The sequence below is a fragment of the Anguilla rostrata genome, chromosome 14, assembly GCF_018555375.3.
Source record: "Anguilla rostrata isolate EN2019 chromosome 14, ASM1855537v3, whole genome shotgun sequence".
Lineage (NCBI taxonomy): Eukaryota > Metazoa > Chordata > Actinopteri > Anguilliformes > Anguillidae > Anguilla > Anguilla rostrata.
In genome coordinates this window covers 15533562-15561457 of record NC_057946.1, presented here as the reverse complement: position 1 = coordinate 15561457, position 27896 = coordinate 15533562, and the positions used below count along the sequence as shown (strand labels likewise).

Here is a 27896-nt window from a genome sequence, read left to right as displayed (position 1 = left end):
AACCAATCACTACGCTCTCTCGGTCTCACATGACTTCAGCTACGTCAATCCGGAAATAGAAATGGTTGAACAAATAGCCTGGATGCTAAAGTTCGTGGGTTTCTGAATGTGTGCTTCAGAAAAAAATGAACGTTTACTGTATTGTAACCAAGCGTACCTGGACAATTACAAGATCATTAATTTCCATGAAGTTGAAGGTTTGTACGTGAAAAGTATGCCATTTGTAACTAGCGTGCTAGCTAACGTGCAGTACTCAAACTTTCTCCACACTAGGCGTGTGATTGTTTAGTTCCGAAGATGCCTGAAAACAAAGATAGCTAAATCAGAATCGTGTTTTTGTATTGTGGCGAATGTCCATGTTTTGATTCCAGAATCCATCCCCGGTGTAGCTCACTGGTTCATTCACGCAGCTAAATCGGAGAAGGGTGTTCTCAGTAACGTTAATATTTCAACGCTTTTCAATTCGATGTTGCACTTCACAAGAATCCCTTCAGGTTACATTTTTATTATATTTTTGAAACAAAATTAAATAATTGAATTCTATCTTTGGGTTTTCCCCAATCATCAGTAATGGTGAATGAGCAAAGACCTAAAGTTAACCAGATTTTTCAAATGCTTTGAGAAAGAATCTACCTATTTTATTTATGAACTTACTTTGTGCTCAGTGCTGCTACATTTGGATTTAGTTTTATTTATATCATTTTTTTTTTTTAATACCCACTAGATGGCAACAGAAGACCAAAAATATTGTACTTGAAATAGAAAACGATGCAGTTGCATCTGTGTATATGGGCCCAACTTACAGTACGAGACGCTCTCTCTCTCGCGCGCACACACACAATATAATATTCTAATTGTGCATTTGTGTGTCATAACAATAACAACCTGTTAACATTTTCTTAAAAAGGGGGGGGTTACATTATGCTGTTCAGTAGCAAAGATTGTTGAAGCTGGTAATCATACTGCTTTTTGAAAAGATCATGCCGATTATGCCTTTGATCCTTACATTCGGCACTTTGCATACATACACTTACATGCAAAAGTATTTGGTCAGTGAGGCCAACAGCAATAATCAACTGCAGACCTTTTGTTAGCTTTCTTATGCCTGAACTAATATTGCAAAGGCACACAGCTCGACAAGAAACAACCCAATTGTCCAATTACTTTTGCTTCCATAAAATTACAAAAAGGGTTGTAATTCTTCAAACGGATCACTCGATGTGGATGTAGATCAGTCTGCACTTTAACTTCATGTTCATTGTTTTATTTAAAACTCAGTGTGCTGGAGTACAGAGCCAAAACAACTAAAATTGTCACTGCCCCCCCCCCCCCTCCCCAAATTGCATGGGGGAGGGGGGGGTTGAAGTAGGCTACTATTGAAAATGTTTGTCTTGACAGTGTTTCTTTCCTCTTTTGAATATTAAAGACACTGGTATTTCTCCGGTAACTTGGTCAGAAAAAATAGGCAAGTAGGCCTACAAGCATGATGTAATGCCATGTCTGTCACTTAGACCAATAAAAAGTAATATTCCTTATTTGCATGGCATTAAAGTAATGCAGTTTTACTTGTGCAGGGAATAATGCAGTGAGCACAACTTGTTATAAATATAATTTTGAAACATCCGTTTACCCACATTCTTCTACAATGGTCGATCGTTTGAAATACTTCGTGTAAGCAATTAGGTAATGCTATAAATAAACAATACACAGTACTCAAACAATAGACAGTGTTTATCTCATTTATGGCATGTACTGCCGCAGTAGTAGCACGGACCTCTGCTTCTTCATGAAGCTGTTCATGTAAGATTTTTAGTCTAATTTGACTCATCTTGCTACCTTGGTTTTCCTGTTGATTGAATCACGTAGGCTAAATACACAGTTTAACAGGTAATATCTCCGATGTCTCCCTTCTATTTGCGTTAACGTCGGAGATTTGTTTTAACAAGTTTCCGATACCAAGGGGACAGCTGATCTCTGTTTATACAGGTAGCACAACAGCTTATCCAGCCGTGGGCATGCTGTTGTTGTACCTGTCTGTTCATATTCACATAGACTATCGTAGATAGGCTACTGTTCTCATCAATATACAGTATTATTTTTGTAATTATTTTCGGTGGACAATGCAAAACTTTTAACGCGTAACTATACTTTTAAAAGCGCTTCTCATGGAAATAATCCTTGCAAGCAGACAACGAAACGTTTTCTGAGGTACACCTAACGGTGCTTGCTGTGCCAGCTTTATGCATCAGACCAAGGAGGCTTATATAAATACGAACCTTGACGAGAACGTATTTTTCATCGCCAATGCACCGTCCACGGGTCCAGAATAAAATGAATAGACGCCATACCAAGGTCAGTAGTGTACTGTTCTCCCAATGAAAATTTATTTGTTCAAACTTTCCTTTGTAGAATGCAGAATTTAAGAAGAATGCTCGTGCAACAGTGTTCCTTGACACAGTAGCCTGAGCCCAACTTCTAAATTTTGATTATTAGCATTAAGGCAACTCTCTGCTGTAACTGTAAACTATGACAGTGGGATGAAGTAACAAATTGTTAATTCACTTAAATTCATTACTAATCTGAGTAAAACACATTTTCAATGGCCAAAATGCCAAGTTACACCCTCAGAGCACTGTCTGTAAGTCATCAATTAAAACTAGGCCTGCTTTTAAAAGTAGCTACTGATATAAAAATCGGGCCATGTTACAAAAAACAATATTGGCTATCATAACTCACACAAATTAAACAAACTGTATTCCAAAGAAGTGCTACCCAGTGTCCTAAATTATTTCAAGTAACTTGGCCCTGTGTTTTTTCATCTTACCATCTGAAGAGAATGTGGTCATTCATTTCCTTCAAGAAGAAGAAGAAATAAAAACATGAAATCCCTTAACTTTGGGGTTTTATTGTGTGGATGTGTGAAGTTGTTTATCAATTCTGTTTGTTGATATGAGGTCAGATGTTAATGTTTTTAGGGCTGAGGGTCTGTGGTCATTTCTGTAGGAAATCCTGAAAAGTGGCCTACTGTCAGTGCTGTATATAAAATAACAATTGTAGTACAATTAATATTTTCTAGAAATCAGATGTGTCTGGTAATGTGCCCCCTACTGGTAAGGTTTGGGTGATTAACTGAAGTTTTAACAGTTAGCATACTGCACAAAGGGTTTGTAATTAAGAAAAGTTTGGGAAACAGATGAGAAGAAAGGAAACCTCTTTGGCATTTAGACTCCATTATTAGTGTTGCGCCTGATTGAAATCAAGCGCACCTTATATTAACATTGAATCAGGCTATGGCCTCACAGGAGCTGAGTGGGCAGTGTATTGTTGCCTTATCACCTGTTTGGAAAGAGGAGGGGCAGGACAAGTAGAGGTCATATTTCCATTCAGACTTTCACCTGGAGGCCTGAAAGCCAGTAGTGTTATCTGGTGATTAGGGGTCTAGACTTGGTATCTTGCAACCATTGGTGCTTTGAATCCAGGAGATGCGAGCGCTGTGCACACAAGCTGTCAATTTCTTACGTCATTGTCCAGCTGTGCACAGTTTTACTATGTAAAATGTAAGCTTTTTAAGGGTGCTTAAGGTGATGGCATTACTTAGGCAAATCGATAATGGCACTGAGTTGGCTAGTATGCCATCCTGCCAAGTTACGGGTTGGTGGGGAGGTATGCCCCTAGTGCTGAGCGATTAGTGTTTTTTGAGTTCGGTTCAATGTCGATTCGTTTTGGAATTTAATCACAGTTAGTTTTTTTGAAATACGAAAGTACCATGAAATAATTACATTTGAAACTCTTTTAAAGTATTTTTTAGTGACATGTTAAACACTAATAGCTTTAAAACTTGCTGTTTTCACAGGCTCCATTGCTGTGACTGCATATTAGGCTACAGCAAATCATCTGCATACATAATTATCACTTTGATCTTTAGAAATATGTGAATTTCAAGTATGTATATTAAAAAAAGTATTTGTTTACATCATAATTTACTCTCTTTTCATACCCTATTGGCCCTGGAAGTAAAGAGATTTTCTCTTTGGCAGGTGAAGAATATTACCATAGTTTTCAGTTTCCTCATTCCTGCTAATGCTAATTCCTGTTAAGTTAACTAGTAACGCTGACAAAATCATTAGACCAATTTCGAGGCAAATATAACATTGTTATGGAATATATGTGTGTTGATGGTTACAGTCGCACTGTAGGCCTACCTCTTCAGTCCAGCTCGATCCTTCTCATCCCTGTGAACAACGAAGTTCTGCGTTTCCAAACTGTCACGTCGACTGCGCGTCTGCGGGCGCAATGGATTATGGTCACTGAAGTTATTGCGATGCTTATTTTTGTCCGAACTGTGTTGAGCAGCTGCCTTTTAAAAACTACAACTTAAAAACTACTACACGAAGCTAGAGAAAAACACCGCATATCCACAGAATTAAGACAGTTAAAATAATTGAAACAACATCGAGCGACTCATTAATTAAATTCCGAAAAACACAGAGATGTCGGTTAATCACTCAACACTGCATGCCGTATACCTACATCACCGGTTGTTTTGCACTGTTTTCAGGTCTCCTTCAGAAATAACCACAATGGCTACAGATTCTCAACCCTTAAGAACATTAAGCTCTGTACTTTGTGATCTCATGCAAACCGACCCAAAACCTGTGTGGTTTTGCGTTTTTTCTTTCTTTTTCCTGCCGATTAGGCTACTTCATCACAAATGCTCCAGTTACGCAATACAATAATTTTTCTCATTGCACATTTAGCTACATTCGCCAATAACAATATAAGATGCACACACAAAATTGACATATAAGAAAGTACACTCATTTTTTAAAACCGTGGTCGCAGTCTTCGATTTGTTTGAAACTCATTCTCTATCATGTTTCTTGTATAATATCGTTTACTCATTACTAATGAGTAGGCCCATCTTTTAGATTTTGACCATGCCCATGCTCTTTTGACAACTTTTGAAATGGTACGGTGCCTGAAGGTAGTCTAGCTGCCTTCTTTAATATCATGAGCAACGGCAACATTAATTAATGTCTTTTTGTTGTTGTTTTGCAAAGGCGTGTTCCATTGTTTAAATCCTTTTGGGTAAAATACAACAAAACTTTAGACAGTTTCGGTTTTTGCCTTTGGGGCGAGTTTAACATTAGACAGCTAGCTAAAGGAACCCCTCGGAGCCGAGGTCCAATCAGGGAATCACTGACACGCGAATCCAGTAGCCTAACCTACCGGTAAATTTATCCCATCAATTTCTCAGACCAGGGCAGCATGGTGGTGCAGGGGGTAGCACTGTCGCCTCACAACAAGAAGGTCCTCTGTTCTGGGTCCGGCCTGGCCTTACTGTGTGGAGTTTGCATGTGTGGGAGTTTCCACAGGCACAGTCCAGTCAACTGAAATTCGTAACACAACGCAAGCACACGCTGCAGTTTCAAGCGCCACAGCATTATAGCAGGTAAGAAAAGGATGAAGCCGTCTTCTTCTGAGCTTTCTTCCGCTCCGTTTCTTGCAACTGCTCTAGATCACCCTCTCGAGGTCTCAGGTTTATTACCTACACGGACATAAGAGCGCACGTTGAGTATTTTTGCCGTGCGTCGGCCTTGCGTTGTTATTTGCTTTCGCGTACTTGCGTAGAGTATTTTTCCGGCCTTGAGTAGGTTGTGACATTTGTGACTTTATTTCCAAAAACCAAGTGGAATTGTATGCCCACCTGTATTGGTTAAAAGAAACGTTAAAATTGTTGTTCATATATCTGGGAAAAATGAACCCCAGTTTTAGATTTAAAACACCATTAACCATCAGATAATGAAAGCAAAATTCCCTGCCTAAAATGGACCACAATTGTCGTGTCACAATTATTGTGTCGCCATCAGGACTGCTCTGCCCCATATAAAATGCAGTGCCAAAGTTTACTGTCACGTAAAATATAAGTGAAATTGTATCCTCCTGTGTCCTCATACTAGGACATTAACTGCTGGCTTCCCTGAGCTCTGTACATTATTGGTGGTTGCATCCAGCTTGAAAAGATGGATTTCAGATTAAACCCTCTCTTTGTCTCCAACAAATTTAGGAAATTTTGATCAATATATCAAGGGACATTGCCAAATCTGGAAGTGTTTTTTGGCTAATGTGTGTGAATGCTGTGTCAATCAAAACGTAATCATAAACTAATATATAGCATAGTTTTGGTATAGAATGCATGTTTGCTGGGATTGCTAGCCAGGCAAAAGTGCAGACCATCCCCCAAGTGGGTTTAAACCTAAAAGGGTGTTACATTTAATGCCGCAAATGGCCAAAAGTACTAGAGTATGCAACTAGGGGAGACCAGGGCTGGTTGGTACAGGAGTTGGTTGTCACGCTGCTATTTTATTATTATGTAAATACATTTTTTTTTGTATTTTATTTATTATTATTATTATTATTATTATTATTATTATTATTATTATTATTAGTAGTAGTAGTAGTAGTATTATTATTATTTATTTGCATGTAAATTTAGTCTACATTGATTTTAACATTTTAATAGCTTTAATATTAAGGGTCCAAGCAGTGAGTTAGGTCAAAATGTGGCCAAAGGTACTAAAAAAATACCAATAATTCCAAAGAAACCAGTTTTACAGAGCATTGTGCAATTTTTGGGAAAAGAAAATCACTAAAATGTGTCATTCCGTTTGGCTACAGCTTATAAAGAAGAAAGTAAGCTAACGGAATGACAAGGAATATTTTCTACATGCAGTGATATATGAATGTGCGTGTACATACTAGTGTATTTTAAAGCTTCATTTTTGTTGGTTCTTTATTAATTGCAAAAAATCCATGAAGCTTACTATATTCTGTGAACATTTTTTTTCATTAATTTATTTGTTTTGAAAGGTTGACTACCATGCCCAAATCTCTTTACCGATGTTATTCTGGAATCAGTGGCACAGGATTGCTCTTGTCAGAATCATTGTTGTGTGTTACCGTTTTAGCTGATATGAGGCTCATGTGTGCTGCCCCTTTTCTCCCCCAGCAGCTCAGGGAAAAACACATGGGTCCTAAGGTGCCTCAGTTTCTATTACCATGCAACCCATTACAGTAATGAGATTAATTATCAGGGTTAATTAAGGTGCCCATGTCACAAAGGTATTCATTGATTGATGGATTAGAAGACCTACAGGATCCCAGCAGTCCAACAGCATGATTAGATTACAACTATGGATGTTTATTTACGGTCATGATATTGCAGGTAAATGCTGCTGCTGTTGAAAAAATTGTTGCAATCAATTGCTTACAAAGGGCAGATTTTCAAAATACGGGGTGTGACTGCGTAGTCCTTTTGCGTACACACATACGTACAGACACACACAGAGTCACGTACATCTGTGTTCACATGCACACGCAGGCACATGCATGCATACAAGGACACAAAAAAGCACACCCCCACACAGACAAAAAAAAAAGACACACACACATGCGCACACACACAATCACCAGTCTCCATAAGCCCATTATCATTGTACCGTAATTTACGTCAGATTTCCCTGTTGTGCTCCTGTGGGAGAGTCTAGCACAGTGCAGCCCTTATAAATCACCTGCTCAGCCCCCTCCCTCCCTCTGCTCCCTGCTCACATCCCCCCACCCCCCCACCACACTACCAGCACTGGCTCTCTGGAGGTCTAAGATGCAGCCTGGGGCTGGGAAATCCTATTACCTCTCGAATAGGAGTCAAGGGGAAGGTCACATTAATTACCGCAGAACCCTGAACCGTATGTGCCCAGGATGAAACCAGGCCAGCACTCCATGCCCGCACCCACCAGGCAAAAAGGAACTGGAAGCTGTAGAAAGACTTCACTCAAGATGGCAGTATTTGAACTGGAGGGCCGAGACCATGTCAGTTATTCATCCATCAAGTGAGATGCCATGTAAATAGACTTAGGGGAGCATTTTGTCTAACTACTAATGAATCTTGTCTTTAACTTTGAGTAATGAATTTATAAAAGGGCCAATTCTACCTCTTCCTATAATGCAATGTAACACTTGTTTAAATCTATGGATCTACTGTACACCAGTTCATTTGAATGTACTTTTTGATTCAAGATCTGGAGAAATATGACTTGCATGATGCCAGATGGTTAAATAGGGGGCCTATGCTATGTAGTGCCTTGATATACTGGAAAGGCACTACGTAGTTCTAAGATATAACGTAAAATGAAATATTCAATAATTACTAATGTAATTACAATTTACAGGACCAGCAATATTAATGATTTAATTTGTAAGTATAATGTAGAACCCTGTGAAAGATCAAATATGCAGTGGCTAATGACAAATGGATGGGCTCAAGCTTTTGTTTAATTCTGGCTATTCTGGAAGTTGGTGAAAATGTGTATGTGATTACAAAAGAAAATAAAGCATGCACGCTCTCATAATGTCATACCCTCATGGTCATAGGTTGCTCCAGAGTCAAAGTAATTTCGCGAAGGCAGCCTTGTGTCAACTGGGAAGCGGGTAAAGGCAGTCTGACTGTGGGGGGGCTTCCCCCTCTGCCGTGGTGCCATAATACAAATTACCTTTCTGCAGAGGGTCTGTGCAGAGGGAGTGCGCCGGACGGAGCGAGGCCCACAGCGGTAATGTAAAGGCATCTATGCGGGCCACGTCCACGCCGCCGCGTCCGCGCGGCTGGCCAAGCCGCCCACCCCAGCCCCCGAAACGTGGAAGCGGGAGGGCCCCCTGGGACCGGGGCTGTGCCGGGCCTGGCGCACCGCTCATTACTCTTACATTAAAACCAGTCACGAGGAAAATTGCTACGGACCCCCACACCACCTGGACCAGTCCATCCGCCCGCCCACCCACCCACCCACCCCCCATGTCCAACCCCGCCGCGGCAGCGTGCACCAGAGCAGACAGAAGTGGAGACGGTGGCGCCGTGCCACTTCCTTAAGCTCCTGTGTGTCATGAGGACGGTTCAGTTTAAGCAAGGCCAGCGTATGCATTCACATAAGAGGCCCACGCATATGTAAAGCCAGGCTCATGTCACTACCGCGCACACTCCTGTTTCAAAAGAGTAGAAAGCTAAATCATGAAAAGATTTGGACATGTTGATCTAAGATGTAGCTAAAACATTTTTTTTTTATTATTATTATTTCTGTTATTCACATTGAAACAGTAAAAACAGTAACATGTATGTCCCTTGTGCTGACATTCTGTATCTCGGACAACACTGTAATCCTGTCCTTGTTCAGATATCCCACAATAAATATGACTCCAACGAAAAATGTATCTCTCTGCTGACTTTCATACAGAGTACAAAATCTAGGTGCAAAAAGTCTTTGTCAGATGTGGAGATTAGAGTACATTGAATCCCATTTCATTGTCTATTGTGTTATTGAAATAAATTGTCTGACATGCACATAAAATGGCAATATGTGACCCTGAATATGTGCTACAACAAAGGAGCTCCCATTCCATTTTGTTTTTATTCCCTGACATTATCTCCAGTCCTTCAAATCACTGGTCTTTACACACATTCCCCCCCCCCCCCCCCCGTTTCAGAATTGACCAATAGATGGCGATGTGGGGTATCTTTCACAGACGCTGCCAAGTCACAGATGTGACCAACAGCCCCCACCTACACCCTCCCTATTCCCTTTGTTTTCTCTCCATTGAAAATTGGGGGCCTCAGCTGTTATAGGAGATGGCCTATAATGGATTCACTGTTCTCTTGCAAATAATTTCCTTTAAAACATTCTTTATGAAAAGAAGGCAACAAAATGAAGGTTAAGAGAAGCAGAACAAAACCAGGCACATCGGGTACGTTTGTAGCCCTCTGACACCCTCAGTGGGAGGGCTGTGATCAGAGGGGTTTTAATAAATGAGGGCCGGATTGACACGCGTCTCCATTTTTGGAAGCCGAAACAGAACGGGAGGCTGTATTCCTAACTGTTTTCTGAGCCTCTGCCTCACCCCCCAGCAAGCAATCGCTTCACATGATGTTACTGAATGATAAGCTGTGGAAGGAGAAGCAAAAAGCCTTGCAGGTTTAAAATGAGCACTACTTCAATATCCGTACTCAGTAGCATTGTAGCATAGACAGGAAGCTACAGAAGTTAAACTAAAGTCAGTATAAGAGCGTTCTTGCTAAATCAGGAGTGAACTCATCATATTTATTAACAAGCATACACTGCAAGGCGACCTTTGATGATGAAATGAAGCTTACAGTTCTTCGCAAGTCAGTGAAGCTGCCTCTTCTCTCCTAGCAATAGAGATTTGTTTTCTCTATGCTAATGAAAACCGTGATGAAACCTCACATTTTTGCCAACCAAGCTCGCTCTGCAGTGAAGATTATTACTTTCGTGGACCACTTGAGGAATCTATACTGTCCACCATTTTGTTGTTTCTAATGTAAGTAGGCACATCTCCACTTTTATGAAATGAGGATTAAAAATACAAAACCAATGCAGTTAAGTGCCAGAGGTTTAACAGTCATGTTATGTTCTTATTTCAATTTCTCAATGCTCTGTGGTTTCTGTCTATGAAACAAGGTAAATGCCTTCTCTACTATGTGTATTTTGCAAAAGAGATCTTGCAGGGTACACCAAAGTAACCACAGCTCACTAAGAATTGGAATGGCTCTTGTTATGGTGGTCATGAAATATCCTCCCATGAGGTCAGTGGGACTGACTGCACCCAATGTGTCTTCTTGTATGACATCACTCTGTAAATGACAGCAGATACAAGCAAGGTCTTATTAGTTTATCAGGGAGATACCTTTAACACATAACATAAATTGCAGCAACAGCTGCAACGCCTATCTTCTAGTTTTAATTGAATATGCGGTTGATGTGTACTACCGTACATTTTCATTAGCTAGATAATTGACACATTGCTGTCGCTGGTGTTACTTCACATTCCAAATTCATTTAGTGACTTTCCCTCTGTTTTTTTTTTAAGTCTTGGGGGTTAAGCCTTTAGCTACCTAGTCACTTGATGAGGTTTCCCTTAATTAACATACTGTTAAAGCACTTCCCTGGATTATGCAAGGCCCTGGAAAACAGAATACTGTTCAAATTAATTTCAATAAAATGTTCATACTGACTTGGTTCAAACAGACTTATGGACCACAAACAAAATGGATGAAAATGGGGCTATTATATGCACAGCAGTTCTTCTCAGTCCTCCACATCTTTTCTGTAAATTGCTGAGGTCCAGACGGAAAGCAATTTATCGGTCGTGAAAATTAAGAAGGAACAAAGCCTGCTGTTATGTACTCCTTGTCTTATGGGTGTTTTGTCCAAACTGCAACACATTCAACTCCTTCAGTCCACCCATAGGAGCAATGGGAAGGTTTTGGCTGAGTAGAGGTTGGGGAGTTGGCAGCTATTTGGACTGGGGCAACTTCCAACCCCTTCCATTTCCAGAATAGCAGGCAGCAGTTTCTTTTTTTTCCCCTACTGTACATCTAACACTGTACCAGTACCAGTGTCTACTAGATAATCTACCAAACAGCTGTTTCACCCATCTCCTGGCCAGAGTGCGACAGAGGGGCACTGTAGCTGGAGTTGCTAGCCAGGGAGAAAGGTGGACTAGGCCCCCCAGTGAAAACCTCCCCCGGGATGGGGTGCAGGGGTCCTGTGAGGCCAGGTTCCGGGCTGGGAGAGTCGGCATGGGAGATCATGTCCGTGTAGCGTTGGTTGTCTGATGAGTGGTGGCCCGACATGGGACCCTCCAGTGGCCCCTGCCCGGAGCCCAGGATGTAGCCAGACTCGGCAGGAGACTGAGCCTGTGAAGAGGGGGGACCATGTGGGAAGAATTCATAGTTGCCACCAGGGCCATAGTAGTCCCCTTGGTAATCTGGGAAGAAAAGGAAGAAGAGGAAATGGTTTAATCCTCTCAAATTCTGTGAATTCCATACTGACTACCCAAAATTCACATTACAAAATGATTTAATTAAAGAAGAATGAATGAAACAAAGAGAAAGAAATATTGCTACAAGCCAAGCAGCAATAATGGGTTCAGAGGGACCACAAAGAAAATAATAATAATAATAATAATAATAAGCATGTACAAAACATTACATTTCTAATATTCATTTCCATATTTGTTTGTTTTTAATGACTGAAATTAGTGAAAAGTACAATGGTTGCATTCCATAGCTGGGGGAAAAAAGGTCTGAGACGCTGCTGGGCTCGAATCCTAGAAAGCGGAAGTAAGGACTGTTGAATCGTTACTCAACAGTAAAGTAAGAAACTAAACAGAATCAGTTAGCAAGGTTAGTCTTTTGATCCTTTAGATGATTAGTAATGTTTCGGCTTATGAGCATGATTGCAATAGAATTAAATCAGTGTGATAGCACAGATAGCTGATTTAGATAACCAGCATATTGATGTTATCAGAAACGTACAGCATACATCACATTAAATTAGACAGTTTGGATGCATTGGAGCTTTGCTAAGAGGCTCGTTGGTTTAGTACAGAAAGACGGGTTCAACTACAATTTCAAGATCCACCACTAGTGTCATTTAAATGGTAGTATAAGCCAGCAAGATATAACTGACATAACTGCCAAGTTTTGTGAGATTGTATCAATTAGGAAGTAAAATTGTTTTAGTACTACTACTACTACTACTACTAATAATAATAATAATAATAATAATAATAATAATAATAAAGAAGAAGAAGAAGAACAGAAACAACAACAACAAAAGCAGGGCTCAAGCACTGACCACACCAGTTATGAAACCAGATGTAGCACCTGCAATAAAGATTTTGGGGATTGTATAGCATCATGTGAATTAAATGATATCAAAATAAATGAATAAATTAATTAAATGAAATAAAACTGGGAAATGGCAAAAATAGAAAATGTGCCATTATGTAGCACCATTGCTAAATAATAATACGATGAAAGTCAATGGGATTTGATATTGAGAATATAACTAAATCAAACATCTATCTATTTGAATGTGAGCTGTTTAAGTTCCCCCTCAGTGATCTGAGGCAAAAATAATAAAGTGAAACAACAAAGACAAAAGAAAGCAAGCCCCTTTTCTTTTTAGCTTGTCACTTTTTCCAGCTGTTCAGTTAATCTGCTTTTCAGCCTACTTTTGCTTTGTCGTTAGTGCCCAGAAAAACAAACTTGCTCTCTTAATGCATGCTCTTGGTCCCAGCTCCATACTGTGGAGAGGAGCACATCTTAAAGCACCTAGGCTGCTTAGTTAACACCACCCAGGTGCTGCTCTTTCCACCAGTAGGCGAAGACACCGGAATTAATGCCACTTTCCCTCACCACCAGAATTCAGCCAAAGCCATTCAGGCTAATTCGGCTTGCATTGAGGCCCAGGTTTCCACACCATTTATGTCACATGCTGTGTGAAACCCCTGGGAGGGAGATTCGGCAGTCCAGGATTTCGGCACCAAATTGCCATACGCCAGATAACATCCCTGGGAGGGACAGTAGGACACAGGAATATGCAGTAATTCTGGTTTCACTGGGTTTTATTTAGAGAGCAAGAGAATAAATAAAAAAACCAAAAACAAATCTTCTCTCTTTCCCCACATACAAACAAGGGGGAAAACAAAATAACAAACAAGAAGGATAAAAGCGCCACAAAAACTTGTCAACTTTCTGGTTTTTCTTGTTCTCACCTTGCTTTATGTAGCCTACAAGGATTCCCAGCCTCAGCCACCCACTGTGAAAAGATGCGCACTTTTAAGCCCTGGGCTCAGTGCCACTCCTAGAGTTTTGGTGGCCCTAAACAAGAATGTTGTTGAGGCCCCAAAGTGCTCTTACGTAAATTGCACCTACCTTGAATTGTGTGGCCCAAGGATATTTGTGGCCCTAAATGACTGCATAGTGTGTATGCCAGCAGCGGGCTCTGTCTGGGTGTATTAGTTAATGCCACCTAGGAGTGTGTGCCTACTTAACCAGTGGGCGTGGCCTGATTGCCCCGATTCCCTCTGTCAGATTGAGCCCTGCCACATAGCTCATTTACAATAAATACTTAAATAAATAAGGCTACTGCAATGTAAGCATACAGTTCAAAATCAATACAGGATAAACATTCTTGAAACTGATATTTGTAACTTTTCATTTTTAAAGTTTAATTTTAGAAACCTGAACACTCCATTCCTGATACGTTTAGTGCATATGTATTATAGCTGAGTGTTTTTTTTCTGTTTTTTTTATATGGGTTCAAGTCAGAAGTTCACTTTCACTGTAAAGGGGATGTACTGAACTGAGTGAGGTCCAATTAATCTGAATATTTTTTGCTGAGCTGAAATAAACAGCAAAGCATAAACTGTAATTCAAGCAGAAATGCTGCTGTACCAGGATAGGCCAATATTTTCAGAGCAAATAAATGTAACTATGGCCAATACATTCTAACCACATTAGACCAAATCACTATCTGAAAAGGGCATATTTAGAAACACCATTACAAAAAGGTCAGTTTAACCCAATCGCACAGTATTAGTGAATAATTGAAAGATAATTACTAAACGATGGAGAGCAGGAGATATATAATAATAGAGCATTTTGCACTTCTATGCTAGGATGCGAACAGGGCGACAAACAGGGTGATGAGGGATGAATGCCATGTCTAGCACTTCTCTGTTTTCTTGGTGACTCCGGGGGCCTTTGTCACATGAATACAGCTCTATTATCAGCTATTAAAATATATCTGCTATGCTTTTGAACATTTTTTGTACATCGCACTGTAGAAATATAGATTCAGAAAACAATTTCCCAGCATCATAGGCATATGGTAGGTGATGATTGAACATGGATAATTAAAAGGCTTTTTATCAATCAGTCAAAATGAAGATCTGATTTTTGCTCTCCGGAGATGGCACTGCACTGCCACATACGTCAAAGTGTATGTTTGCTCAGACAAAAACAGTTGACATGAGCTTCATTGCCTATTTACCCTTCAATATATTGATTTGCCTTTGCTACCCATAGACCCCAAAATGAAATTAAGCTTGTCATAATTATTACCAGGTACTTCATTCATCTCTCCACTTACTGTATATATATATATATATATATGCAAATGAAAAATGCCCATTCCCACAACAGTTGAGCGTAAAACGGCTTTCTTTAAATAAATTTTAAGTGATTTGTACACTGTTTACTTATCCATACGTTCTTGTGTAAATTCCCAATATAACAAGGAGAATTTTCAGATTTGATACATGCCAGCCTGGCTCAAGATAGTCCTGGAGGATTTCTGAGGAAATCTGTTAACTGGCTTGAATGAATATTAGAACTGTGTGTATGCGCGGTGGTGGGGGGTACCATATGTGTGAACACCAAACAGAAGAGCCCCACTTTCTGAAAGTTGTCCTCCATATGCTCGAAGGCTGAGAGACAACTTGAACGACTGTAGTGTGAATGCACATCGTACCAGGCTGGCCTGAATCTTTGTTCCCAGAGAGCAGAAGAAAGGAAGAGAATTGGAATGAAATGGAGGGAATGCAATATAAAGATAGTAAGTGTGTGAAAGGGCACAATGTTTAGGCAATGTTAGGGACACATTTAAAATGAGGGATCACCATTAATGCCAATTCCTATTAATTTATATTGAAAACGATTAACCTTTTCAAAATATGTGCTTCCAAATGAGTTGTATAGACATACTATTTTAAATAGTAGTTACATTCTAAACATTCTGATTAAGGCACAATGACTATGATTATATGAATGTGACATAATATATATTTGGATAAATGTATGGATAAATAGAATAATATTATTTTAGCTAGCTAGAAAATAATTTTTTTAAAAATAATTCTGAAATGCTTAGCAGGATCAGTATTCAGAAATTCTCATCACAAGGCAATTTAGGAATTAATTTACATTCAATATTGTAAATGAACTAATCCGATTATCAAAACTGATATTTTTATATTAGTAGACCATTTCTTTCTACCTGCCTCAAACAATGCCAGTCATATTACTATTAAAAACAGAAAAACTGTTAATATTCTCCAGTACACAGTTGAATTAAACTGCACAGAAAAAAAAAGTTTTTAACCGTTTTTTTGCTAGTGAATCCTTAAAATGTATTTTATTGCATTAGCTGCAAGATCTCTTGCTATAAAGTTCCAACAAAGGCATCAGATAGACCCATATTCTGGCGAAGGCAGTCGGGAAGCATACTTTCACAGAGCTCTGAAGATGTGTTGTTGTTGTTGTTTGTATTCCGGGGTGACAAGGGTGTTTTAGGTAGGTGCAGAGTCCCCCGCTGTGCAGATTAAAAGCTCCCCGGCAGGTCGAGAGCATATTCAGTGCCATGGCTCGAGCACATTCCGCCACAGAGCGCCATGGCAACACCTCGCTGAGGAGGCCAGAAAGAGCAGACGGACACTACTCCCATGCCAAAGATGAGGGCACAGGGCAGAATGAGAACTGGACACATTCCCAGCGGGATATATTTAACTGGACGCGTTTTATAAGACTGTGGAAATACACGAAGCCAGTCTCAATGATAAAGCAAACATGTCAATCGAAATTATGGTCAATGCGACTACCTCGGAATGGATAGAAATGCTGATAGCAGTCTGTTGAAATCCACATTATAAAAAGTTATCTATTCATTGTCGACCTTGTAGTGTTTAGTAAAAGATAGGTACTAAAGGGATTGGAACAATGTCATGTATTGAGACTTTCTGCTGTACACATTCTGTACACAGTCCTGTTACAACTGGGCAAACCGTAGTCTGCAAAGAGTTTCAGGATAAACTTTTGGTATACTGGAGGAGGGGCATGAAGATGATAAACACATCAGTATTGGAGGTGAACATATCCACAGAGGGATATGGAGGAAGTCCACAATGGCAGTTCAACAAAGGCTGTCAAAAACTGTCTTCACAAATCTATTTTCAACAGTGACATTTTGGCTCCAGTGCTGAAGTGTCAGGGAAAGCACGCAACACCTAGAAACACAACAGCCATTGGAAAGTTGGCAGGGCCAAAGATGAGGGTGTGAACAATAACTGAAGCAAGGGAGAAGGCTGTGGCAGGATGAAAATTATAGCATAAGCAACAGCTGGTGCTGGTTCAGGCCATTCTGGCTGGATAGCAGGTAGGGACCAGCACTGCCTAGCATAGTAATTCGTATTCACATTGTGTCTGCTGCAGGGGAAGGCCAAAGTGTGTGACAATATCTCCCCTTCTATTAGAATTTTGAAGGGAGTTCACCTTAGAGCATTTTAAACAATTGATCATCTTTCCTCAGCAGGTGCTTGCAAATTGCAAATTTCAAGGGAAAGTAGAAACGCATGACTACAGTGAACCCCTGTCTTACAGTTTCCAGTCACTTGGATTAGTAATTGGTAACAGAGAAATGTGTTTTTTTATTTTTTTTTTCAATTCAGCCAAGGCACTGTGGGTATTTCCAGTAATATAAATGCATATTTTGACCAATATTTGAACATTTCCCCAAGAGGACTGATACATGGCACAATGACTCCACATTAACTAAAATGGTTCTGAATAATTTTTGGTTGTACAAATATAATTTAGAATGGCAGGACACATGACAAAAACTAAAAAAACCAGTGTTCCCAGACATGGACCATCAGAGTCAATTCTGCCAATGAGTCTTTTGAGATGATTAATTTGGATCTATATTGAAATAGGTTTTACATGTGGCCATACATGCACTAGTCTATGATACAATGATTGATTAGCACAGGATTTATCCACCAAGAGTACTACGATATTCAAATGGCAAGACAGACTATGTGCAGATACAGTTTAAACAGGATGCCTATCATCTTTTAAGAGTTTTTGGATACAAACACCGCTGTCAACTTGATGAAATAAATTTTACACAGCATGCAAGAACAACCATAATTTACATGAGTGCCTTCCCACATGCAATGACTATGACAGGTAATTTGAATGTTATTCCACAAATGCTCGGCAATCATAGAAAATGAGGTATGACAGAAAAGGTCAGAAGGTTATACAATATAACCAATATTAATTAATGCAACAGCTTAGGCACTAAGAGAAAGAGGAAGAGAAACAGGGACAAATAATCATGTTTCTGAAAAGACTATAGCTAAGGCTCACCGCCATAATAGCTGTACGGCCCCGACCCCAGGATTTCAGGGTCCTCAAGTCTGCCGCCTAGGGGCCGCATTCTCCGTGGGCCCCTGAAGAAAGCATGTCGCCTGGCTCCTAGCGCACTCAGCTGCTTCATTCGCCGCTCTTTGGACCTTCGGTTCTGGAACCACACCTGCAAATGGCCTAGCACAATTAATGTACAACAACAACAATTTTTAAATAAATAAAAACAATTTTATTTATGTATAATTAGTGTGTGTGTGTGTAGGTGTGTGTCTGTGTGTGTGCATGACATTGTGTGAATGAATGTGTGTGTATTTAGGACATAAATTCTATTAAAAACCTAAACTGAAACAGGCATATGACCTACCCTTTCAAGCTGCAGTTTTGTTTATTTCCACAGTGCAAACATTGCAGATTAATATCAATGCCTCCAAAGCCTTGTCACAGTGTCAATCTTAAAGCTAAATTTTGTTTTACGATGCTGAACAATTTTGTGTTAGCTACATTGATGCTCATTGTCCTTAAGATGTGGGATGACAACATTGCCTTTTATTAATAAAATAAATCACGTTTCCATCACATGAGAATATCCATACATACACAGTGAAATGTCCTTACAGAGTACATATGATGGTCCTAATTGGACTATGATGGTCCTAATTGGACTCAATTGTTAGAACTGAATTAGCACTGGGCATTTTACTGTGTAGTACGCCAGATATATTGAAAGATATGAAAACTAATGTTAGTCTAAATGTTAGTCTCCTCAGTGTCACCATGTTAGAAAATCTGTAAATTAGTGTAAACACACCCACATAAAATATAAGCCATAATATTCATATCGGGTGGCTGCATAATGGGGCCAACTGTAATCATAAGTGTGTGGTGGTGGCAAGTAACATTATCAACATAGTTCAACACAGAGTACATATTTGCAGGAACAAGATTCTGGCTCGAAACAGAGGTCCTACAAGTGGGATTCCATCCCCTGTGTTTATTTATTTATTTATTTGCTTATATTTCATTGTCATGCCTGAAATTTTTTTGTCATGTCTGTCATGCCTGAAATAATGGCAGAAAATTGTTTTTTAATTATCTGTATGCAGAGCACATACTAATATCATTTTATAACAAACATGTAAAGGGAATTCAGACAAGGAAGCCTGTGCCCTCTGTGGCTCCACAGATGGCTATACATAATTTTGGAATTTATGGGATTATTACCTCTAAGGTCCCTTAATAAGCTTCATGTTTGGTGGCTTGATATTTATGTATTTCAAAGCAGTCATTTCTTATCCTCCAATGTCTTAGAAAATGTTACAGATTATCAGTAAGACAGTCAATGCATTTTGAAATGGCTGTCATTCTAACAATGGTCACGGCCCAATGCCTATGTCTTCAAGCATTGAAGAATCAGTAAACAAAATGTTCAAAGAAAACATGGGGGCGAATGTTTTTTTTTTTTTTAATAAACAAAATAGATCACAGCCATTTTCAGTTCAAAAGAACTAAAGCAACTTCTATTTTTTATGACTGATTATGATTCTCTAGCAAGGGTGTGCAGGTAAAATATTTATAGTAAATGAACAAGTTGGAAGGATGCATCTAATCAGACAGGCTAATAAAGCTGATCACAGCTAACACTCATTTAGGCTACACATGCAGGCACCGGGATATTTTAGTTTTGTCAGTGGACCATCACAATGATCAAATCACATATAATATGGATTTAATGATGTAATATTTAACATGTAAGTATTTTACTGATTAAAAAGGATCATTTGGAACAGATAATTAAACAGGTTGAAATGAGATTTTAAGAGAGATGGATGGCACCCCTGTGGTGAAGCAACTCTCAACAAAGATTTTTCTTCCTTAGAAATTGCATAGGAGTCATTTGCAAGTTTTAAATTATTGTTGAAGTAATGGGTTGAAGTGGAGATTTGGATAGCCAATAAATAGGCAAAAACCACTGCCATAACTTGGTATGTTGCACATTGCGTGGGGAATTATATGGTCTATTTTCTGCACAGTTCATTGTGATAATAAGATGGAAACAGACACCAGTTGAATAAAACACCAAATAAATAAATGCTGATAAGGGAAAAAAAAAAAAAAAACCTTTGATGGAGAACTACTAAAGCATCCAAGTGTAGGTCAACCATCAAGTCATTTTTATAGTTAATTTGGAGCTAAATTTACCCTTTTAAAATGCAATAAAAATAGAAATATTATAGCGGGGATTTGCATTTTGGAACCAGGAGCCTCTCCTGCTTTAGTCACACAGACTGGATGACAAATCTTACCATGAGCACTTAATTACATTTCTAATCTCAATTCTGAGTATTCACGTAATCAAAGCAAATTGAGATAGGATTTTGACATTTTGAATGATTTTGTTTACTTCTTTATTTTTCTCCGTCTCCCCTATTCAGACATCTGAATATGTTGTGAAATCTAAATAGCATACAAATGAAATAAAAATGTGTTCTTTTTTATTTTCTGTGAATTAGTATGACACAATGATCAGCAGTTGATCAGTATGCACAAACTAATTTTATTTTGAAGGACAAATTCAAATGTGATGACCATCAGCAGTAAATGATGACCAAGTAAACTACTTTAAAAGGAAATAAAACATAATAAAATTCTACTGAGTAACAACCAATAAAGAAACAATGCACTTAAAAATAGTGTTTATCTGTGCATTTTTCCATGTTTCTTCTCCATGTTTTCCATGCTTTTTTTAAATGATCATATCTAATAGTCCATTTCCTACACAAATAGGTCAAATAATTATATGTCTTGTATAGTTATAGATCTCATTGTCAGACATCAGCAGCATTTACTTAAAATTGATGATTAAATGGACAGTACGGTGATATGTTTCTCCTGCTGCCACAGCAGGGCTAAGCTAACGACAGCCAATCAAAGGAATCATTAAAAAGCTTTAATAAAATCCTAAAAACGCACCTGGATTACCCGCATGTTCAGCCCGGTCTCCTGCGCCAACTGTTCCCGGATGTGACGGGTGGGTTTTGGGGTGGCAACGAAAGCAGCTTTAAGGGTTTCTAACTGTTTGGCCTTTATAGTGGTCCGTGGCCCTCTCCTCTTGGTGCCCAGGTTCTGTTCCTCATTCTCGTTATTGTTCGTTTCCTTGTCTGAGGAGGTGGAATTGTCCGTTTCTTTAGTGTCATCTTGTACTGGATCTTGGAGGTCCGGTGACAGACTTCTGTCTGTACATGAAGACACTGTTGGTTGAAAAGAAAATGCTTTAGAGAAGCCTTTAGAAAGTCATATTTTGTGTAGAAAGGTGCCATGATTCAATGGCACAGAAAGAAACACAATTGGATTGGCAGTGCGGTACTGATCAACTTCAGCAAGGACATTTTAAATCTTCACTTGACAAATTAAAAATGTCAAGTTGGCTAGTTCAATGAAATAATGCTCAATTCTTTGTTTATGGACACCATAAAAGGCAACAATAAATGGTGAGTGGGCCTAGTCACACATATTCATATCAAATTCTAACACAGTATTCCATATAGCCCAAACTGAAGTCTGAAATTAATTGCAGGTCTTCTGAGATCACTGTATTGCGGCATAAGGCATTCACAACATACAATGGGAGTATATATGTATGCATGCGTTTGCATATGTCAGTTTTTACTGTACGTATACATAAATAGCTACAAACATATTGTGTTCAGCACACTATCATCATATTACTGTTTTTTATTTGTTTTTTTTGCCATTTTCTCCCATCTTTCTCCCCAATTTAGTCATTATACCAATACCCCGTGTGCATCAGCCACAGTCCTGGTCGATGGGCTAAGCCAGTAACTTCTCATAATTCACCAAATAATTCATTAAATTGTGACATATTTTACAAACGTAACCTAATGCATATATCTTAATAAAGTTCAAATACCTCCCAAATAAATGCACCTATAGACATTAAAATGGTAGATTCCAAAATTGCTCTGCAGATGGCTCATTTGATTGCTTTTCCAAATGTTAAGTACATTAGCTGACAAAGTATTGTATACACAGTAACAGAACAAATTTGCCTGCATTATTTTTTTGTTTTTGTTTTTTATGTAATTCATTTTGAAAAATAACTGAAGGAGCCATTATTTCTTATTGGGAAAAAGACAGGACAAAGGTGCCTTTATACAAATCATTTTTGCCAACTAATTGGAACATGGCCGTCATCAGTGCATAGCCATACAGGGGAAAAAAATATTAATAAGCTATTTATATTCAATTAAGTAACTGCACAGACTAAAATTGCTGCTGGTGTGATGCCAGTCACCAACACACAATCTTTCAAAGGACAAGTAAACTCCCCCCCCCCAATGTGGACATTTGGTTAATGAATCAGAGATGCTGCATCAAAAGAAGTCTAATGTTTGTGCTGATGAAGTTCAGTCACAACTGGTATAACCCAGCTACCACTTTTCACTCTTGCAAGAAATACCAGGATGCTGAACTGATGACAGATTAACCTGGGGGGGGGGGGGGGGGGGGTTCTCTGTCCATGGTCCTGAATATGCAGGTAACGATAAATGGTGCTGGGCTGTCATATCAATGTGGGCCATTTGAATAACGTCAAGCTAGCACTGAAATGTTCATAATGCAGTTTGCTGTTGTTTTTGTTATTTTGGGGGGTATTGATATTTATATCAAGGAGAAGGAGTGTTTCAACAAAAACCGTATGAAAAATAGGCCCAGTCCTTCATAGAAGTGAAAACAAATAGATTTTATAACAGATGTCTTGTCATTTACATTGCGATTTTTAAAATGAGAACGGACAAAGAAGTGTAGTCATTCAGCACATACAAATAGAAGCACTAGTTGTTATTAATATTAATTAAAATGAAAATAACAAATAGACAAGGAGCAATCAAAACCGCCAGAGTTTGGAGACATACAGTAAAATAAGACAACCAGTAAGACGTACATCTTTGTACAGTTTGCCCAAAGGGAAAGTGGAGGCAGTTGCTAATTATCACCGCTGCTTTGAGGTGAATCCCCACTACTATATTTTGGGAATTGTCATACAATTTTGACCATTAAGACATTTCAATTGGAGGTCAGTCTTTCCGTTGTTGAAACTAGTGCTTGGAATGTGTTGACGATCTTTCGGCAAATAACGAATATTTTTGTTAAACTTAAATCGTGCAAGGAACACAGCATTGGGAAGATTTTCTTATCCTAAGCCCAATGTTTATTATCCGTATAAAAGATATACACAAAAGCAAGGTGCCACCCATAAAACATATGTTTATGTCCAGTGAAGAGTAACCTTTATTTTTAGCTTCAAATTGCACTTAGGCCAATAATGCCATACTACGTCAAACATAATACAGTTCCGGCACACTATAATTAGAAAAGTTAAATGTATTGTACTACTACTACTACTGCTAATAATAATAATAATAATAATCATAATAATAATAATAATAATAATAATAATTATTATTATTATTATTATTATTATTATTATTATTGTTGTTGTTATTATTGTTGTTGTTGTTATTATTATCGTCATTATTGAATGGTACAATCTATTTACAATGAAAAACAGGACATTTTACTGTTAGACAAAAGACCTTAATGTTTACTTACGATAGGTTTAACCATGCTACGTAGCGACTTGGGTGAAAGCAATCAAACTTAAATAAATAAATAAATAAATAAATATTACCTGAATTTAAACTGACTTCTTTAATGACGCTGTTGTTCAAGTAATCTTCTTTACAAACAAACTTGTTTTCGTCAATTATATACAGCTCCTCTCCCGTGGAAAGTTGTTTGTTGCAGACCATGCAAGTAAAGCAGTTCAAATGAAAAACCTTGTTCCTGGCTTTTCTTACGAGGTCGCTGGGTGAGATACCTTGGAGGCAGCCAGCGCACTTCGTTCCGAATCGCCTGCAATTCATGAAGAGCAACAAAAGGCGCGTCAAAGAGGAACAGGAAAATCATAACACGCAGTGTAGGCATATGCGTTACATTTATTCGCGAGGCAATCAAACAAAAAAACATGAAAAAAAATGTTATTTTTTAAATGTTATTTATAAAACGTGTAAATCTCCGGTGCATCACACCTCGTGCCTGTTGTAATGCTGGAGAAAAAATAACAGGCCTTGGATTTTAATTGAAATGTAGTCTGCGGCTGAAAAATTCACCGTGTTCATCAGATGGCATTGGTGAAACATAAGTAGGCTACGCGTAATTATATTTTCTCTTTTTGTCTTTTTTCTAGGTAGCATGAGGCACAGGATGGTGGAGGTATGAGCCCAACAAACACAACAAAATACGTTTTTCCAAAATAAATGTGTACTCTAAGGTAAACTGAAATTTTAATGAACTAAGGTTTATAAAAGTATTATAATATATTATTATGCCACTGTGTTGTATTATAACATCAGTTCCTGCTACACAAGTACATTTTCTTTATTTTCTTTTTTCCTACCATGCAATGAAATTAGATTGTTAATGTAATTTCATATCTTTGCTACTGTAAAATTATTTCGGCATTACAAGCTATAATAAAAAGAATAGTAGAACAATATAGCAATGTGTGACGGTAAGTAGCATATAGCCTACCATCATATTGCTTCGGTAGCATTTTAAATTAAAGCCGTTCATGATTTCAAAGCCTTTCATAATTCTATCAAGATAGTCCCGCTTCCAACTGACGAGACATAACCGTTCTGACAAAATTAACCCGACAGCAAGTCTGCACAATTCACGAAAAGGGCATTGCTGACAATCAACATACTGTGAACAGAGAGATTTTGCAGGATTAAGAAGACTGAACACGAATAAGATGCGGAGAATCTACATTAACCGCTTTGGGAAAGACTAGACAAAAACATAGCCTATATGCCATTGGAGTTTTTCCAATCCTGAATCATATTGATGGAATGGGACGAATGTCATATTATTGAAGACTCATTTAAGAGCCCAGTTGTGAACACTTTATTTCATGGGGTGGCTGAATCTTTTAACATGATCGGCGTGCAATGCAAATTGGTGCTTTGTAACGATATTGGTCCGTTGCCCTTTTCAAATGCACCCGGGGCCTTTTTTTTTGAAAGGGCTAAACTCTTCCACAACAAATGGGAACATTTGGTTGAGTATTGTTTCGTCTCATTAACGGTTTCTTATTTAAACTCACAACTTGCTGAGTGTCCTCTATGGTGATGATCACAGTTGACTGAGTGGGACAAATGCATTTAAATCCACAAACCGCTGAATATAGTTCAACAAATTATATCATGACACAGAGTAACAATATATATTATTTTATCATGAGTGTCCCACGGGTTCAACAAAGTTTTACTAGCATCAGGTTAATAGTAAATATTATGACAAATAAATACACTCATTTACACGGATAAGTTGTTCTTGAAAAAAAATGAATAGATGTTGAAAAATAGTAGGGCTTTTAACACATATTAAAATACCAAAATACACGAAAAGAACGTGTAAAGGTAAAGATAAAGGTATTAACCGTCTTAATTTGAGTAAATTCATATTTCATTAAATTCTGCCGAGGACCTGTGCGTGTGTGTGTGTGTGTGTGTGTGTGTGTGTGCGTGTCGTGAACTTGATTCCAATAATTGAAAAAATAATAATAATTTTGTAAAAACGCCTATATTGTTTCAATAATAATAATAATAATAATAATAATAATAATAATAATAATAATAATAATAATAAAGAATAGCCTTCTAGTTGTATAATTATAAAACGTATTATTATTATTATTATTATTATTACTATTACTATTACTATTATTATTATTGTGGGTACAATATAATCAAATTATAATAATTATGTATAATTATGCATAGTAAGAGTTTCAGAACTTCATTATGTTTAACATAATATAACATTATTTTCCTAAGTTCAATTTGAAGCTATAAATATTGTAATTCATAAAGTGGTAATATACAATTGCCCAAAGCCAGTAACTAATATAATCTTAATAATTTGGCAAATCTAAGCATATCTAGTACAGTATGTCTACACTAAGGAATACTTGTCTTAATATCACATTGCCAATATATTATTGCATTATTATTTATTGCATTGCTCGGATGCTGTGCACCTCAAATTTCAATTCTGCTACAATCCAAGCAGGACGCATGAACGATCCGGTTTCATTGTTGAATTAACGCGTTGCGTCGGAAAGGGCTTTGTTGCTCATACCAAACTTTACTTTTAAAACCATATTTTCCCAATTTACAGTTGATAAAATTCTGCCAAAAATAATTTTCGCGCCACGGAAACGGTAATCGTTGAAGACAGGGAGGGGCAATGCCAGTAATAGGTTCTACACCGTGTCTACCATTGCCTAAAATCAATCAATCCCTTAAGTGTACATAATTACCATATAACTATGAGTGGATTCGGAAATATCACTATCAGAAGCCACAGAATGTATGCTATCACATGCAATGTCCTTTTTATCGATTATGGCTGTTCCACCGAAAGATAAAACCAAAAAACGCAACTATCCTCAGAAGAGGGATTTCTTTTTCAACATTTGCCATTTTACTTTGCTCATACAAAGAAAAGCTGCACGCTTACCTGAAAAAGTCATTTTTGCAGTAGATCTTGCCCTCCCTGTAAAAACATTTTTCCGTTAAATTGCACTTGCATTCACAGCACTGGACGCACTTGGCGTGCCAGGCTCGGTCCAAGACGTTGAGCAGGAAACGATCCAGAATGGGCCGTTCGCACCCCGCACAGTGCATCATCCTACTGCTGTGCAGGAGGACAACCAGTGCCAACCTTCCCGAGTGGGCACCCCCGTCCAGACCGTGGCTATACGAGTTTGCGAAGAACAACGTCTTCACTCCTTTCCGAAAACCGATGCAAAGCAAATCCCCTTTACTGTGTCTCCGGCGTATGTAGAAAGTGCTTGACCTCCTCCCACAGCTCACAACTCAAATTGATAACCCGAGGTGCTACCGCTTTCTCACTGTACCCGTCATCCCCCAATCCTCCAAGACTGAGAAAGGGGAGATAACATGGTGGTCCGGGAAGATGAATCACACAGATGTTCTGGTCTGCTGGCGTGAGCATAAAGGGTTTTATATTTTACTTCACATTCCTCCTTCCTTAGTTTGGACCTATCTTATTCTTGTTAGTATTCGGCTTACTTTTTTCACCTCAACTCACGTCGTCACTATTCGTATCGCTGTGCACCCAGTTTGAGGTAATTCGCGGATCCATATTCACATTTAGTGACGTCAGTGGTTGCGGTTCTGTATGAACAGCCAATCAGAACGGAGTCGTCATGGGGACACGCTAATGTATTTCCCAGCCAAATTTTGCTCCGGGTTTATGGCGCTAGAAGAAAACACTTTACAATGTTTGAGAATGGGGACATTTACACTAGACATCCAGACACATAGGAAATACTAAGTTGTGTGTTTCTGTCAAACTATAGGATAACCACCAACATCACAATAAATCCTAGATTAGTTACTGTTCCTGCCTGAAGCTGCCACATTGTTCATTTAGGCCTACATTCAAGGAACCATTCGTTGAGAATTCAGGTCTAGTAGTTCAGAAAAAGCTAATTTCTAGTGACACGAAAAAAAAAAGAAAAAAAACTTGATTGTTGCTTTGCGGATGCAGCAGCTAATATTAAAATTAACTATTTGTACACGCACTTAAATATTAACAACAAACTACCAAACTATGAATTAGTACATTTAAATCATACGTTTATCATCTTTTCGGTTTCTTTCATGGGATTCAATTAGATTAATTAAATTAAGAAAAAGAAACATTCCAGTGCGATTAACATTCTGCCAAG

The 27896-nt window shown here is 38.4% G+C and overlaps 1 protein-coding gene and 2 long non-coding RNA genes across 3 annotated transcripts in view; 1 reads left to right on the top strand and 2 right to left on the bottom strand.

Moving 5' to 3' along the window:
* Positions 1-5366, bottom strand: part of LOC135239570 (uncharacterized) — a 33916-nt gene extending 28550 nt beyond the window's left edge. Inside the window, exons 1-2 of the long non-coding RNA XR_010325417.1 lie at positions 5230-5366; positions 4203-4282 (exon numbers count right to left, since the gene is read on the bottom strand). This is a non-coding gene — a long non-coding RNA (uncharacterized LOC135239570). The remainder of the gene's footprint in view (positions 1-4202; positions 4283-5229) is intronic.
* Positions 77-9119, top strand: LOC135239569 (uncharacterized). The gene is made up of 3 exons (XR_010325416.1): positions 77-197; positions 5258-5452; positions 8560-9119. It is a non-coding gene; the product is annotated as an uncharacterized LOC135239569 (long non-coding RNA).
* Positions 9120-9548: 429 nt separating this feature from the next.
* lhx5 (LIM homeobox 5) lies at positions 9549-27266 on the bottom strand. The gene is made up of 5 exons (XM_064308309.1): positions 26660-27266; positions 23766-23989; positions 21029-21306; positions 18059-18224; positions 9549-11829 (listed from the first exon to the last, which is right to left on the bottom strand). Exons 1-5 carry the CDS (start codon positions 26827-26829, stop codon positions 11474-11476), a joined length of 1194 nt encoding a protein of 397 aa, XP_064164379.1. The 5' UTR covers positions 26830-27266; the 3' UTR covers positions 9549-11473.
* Positions 27267-27896: the final 630 nt, after the last annotated feature.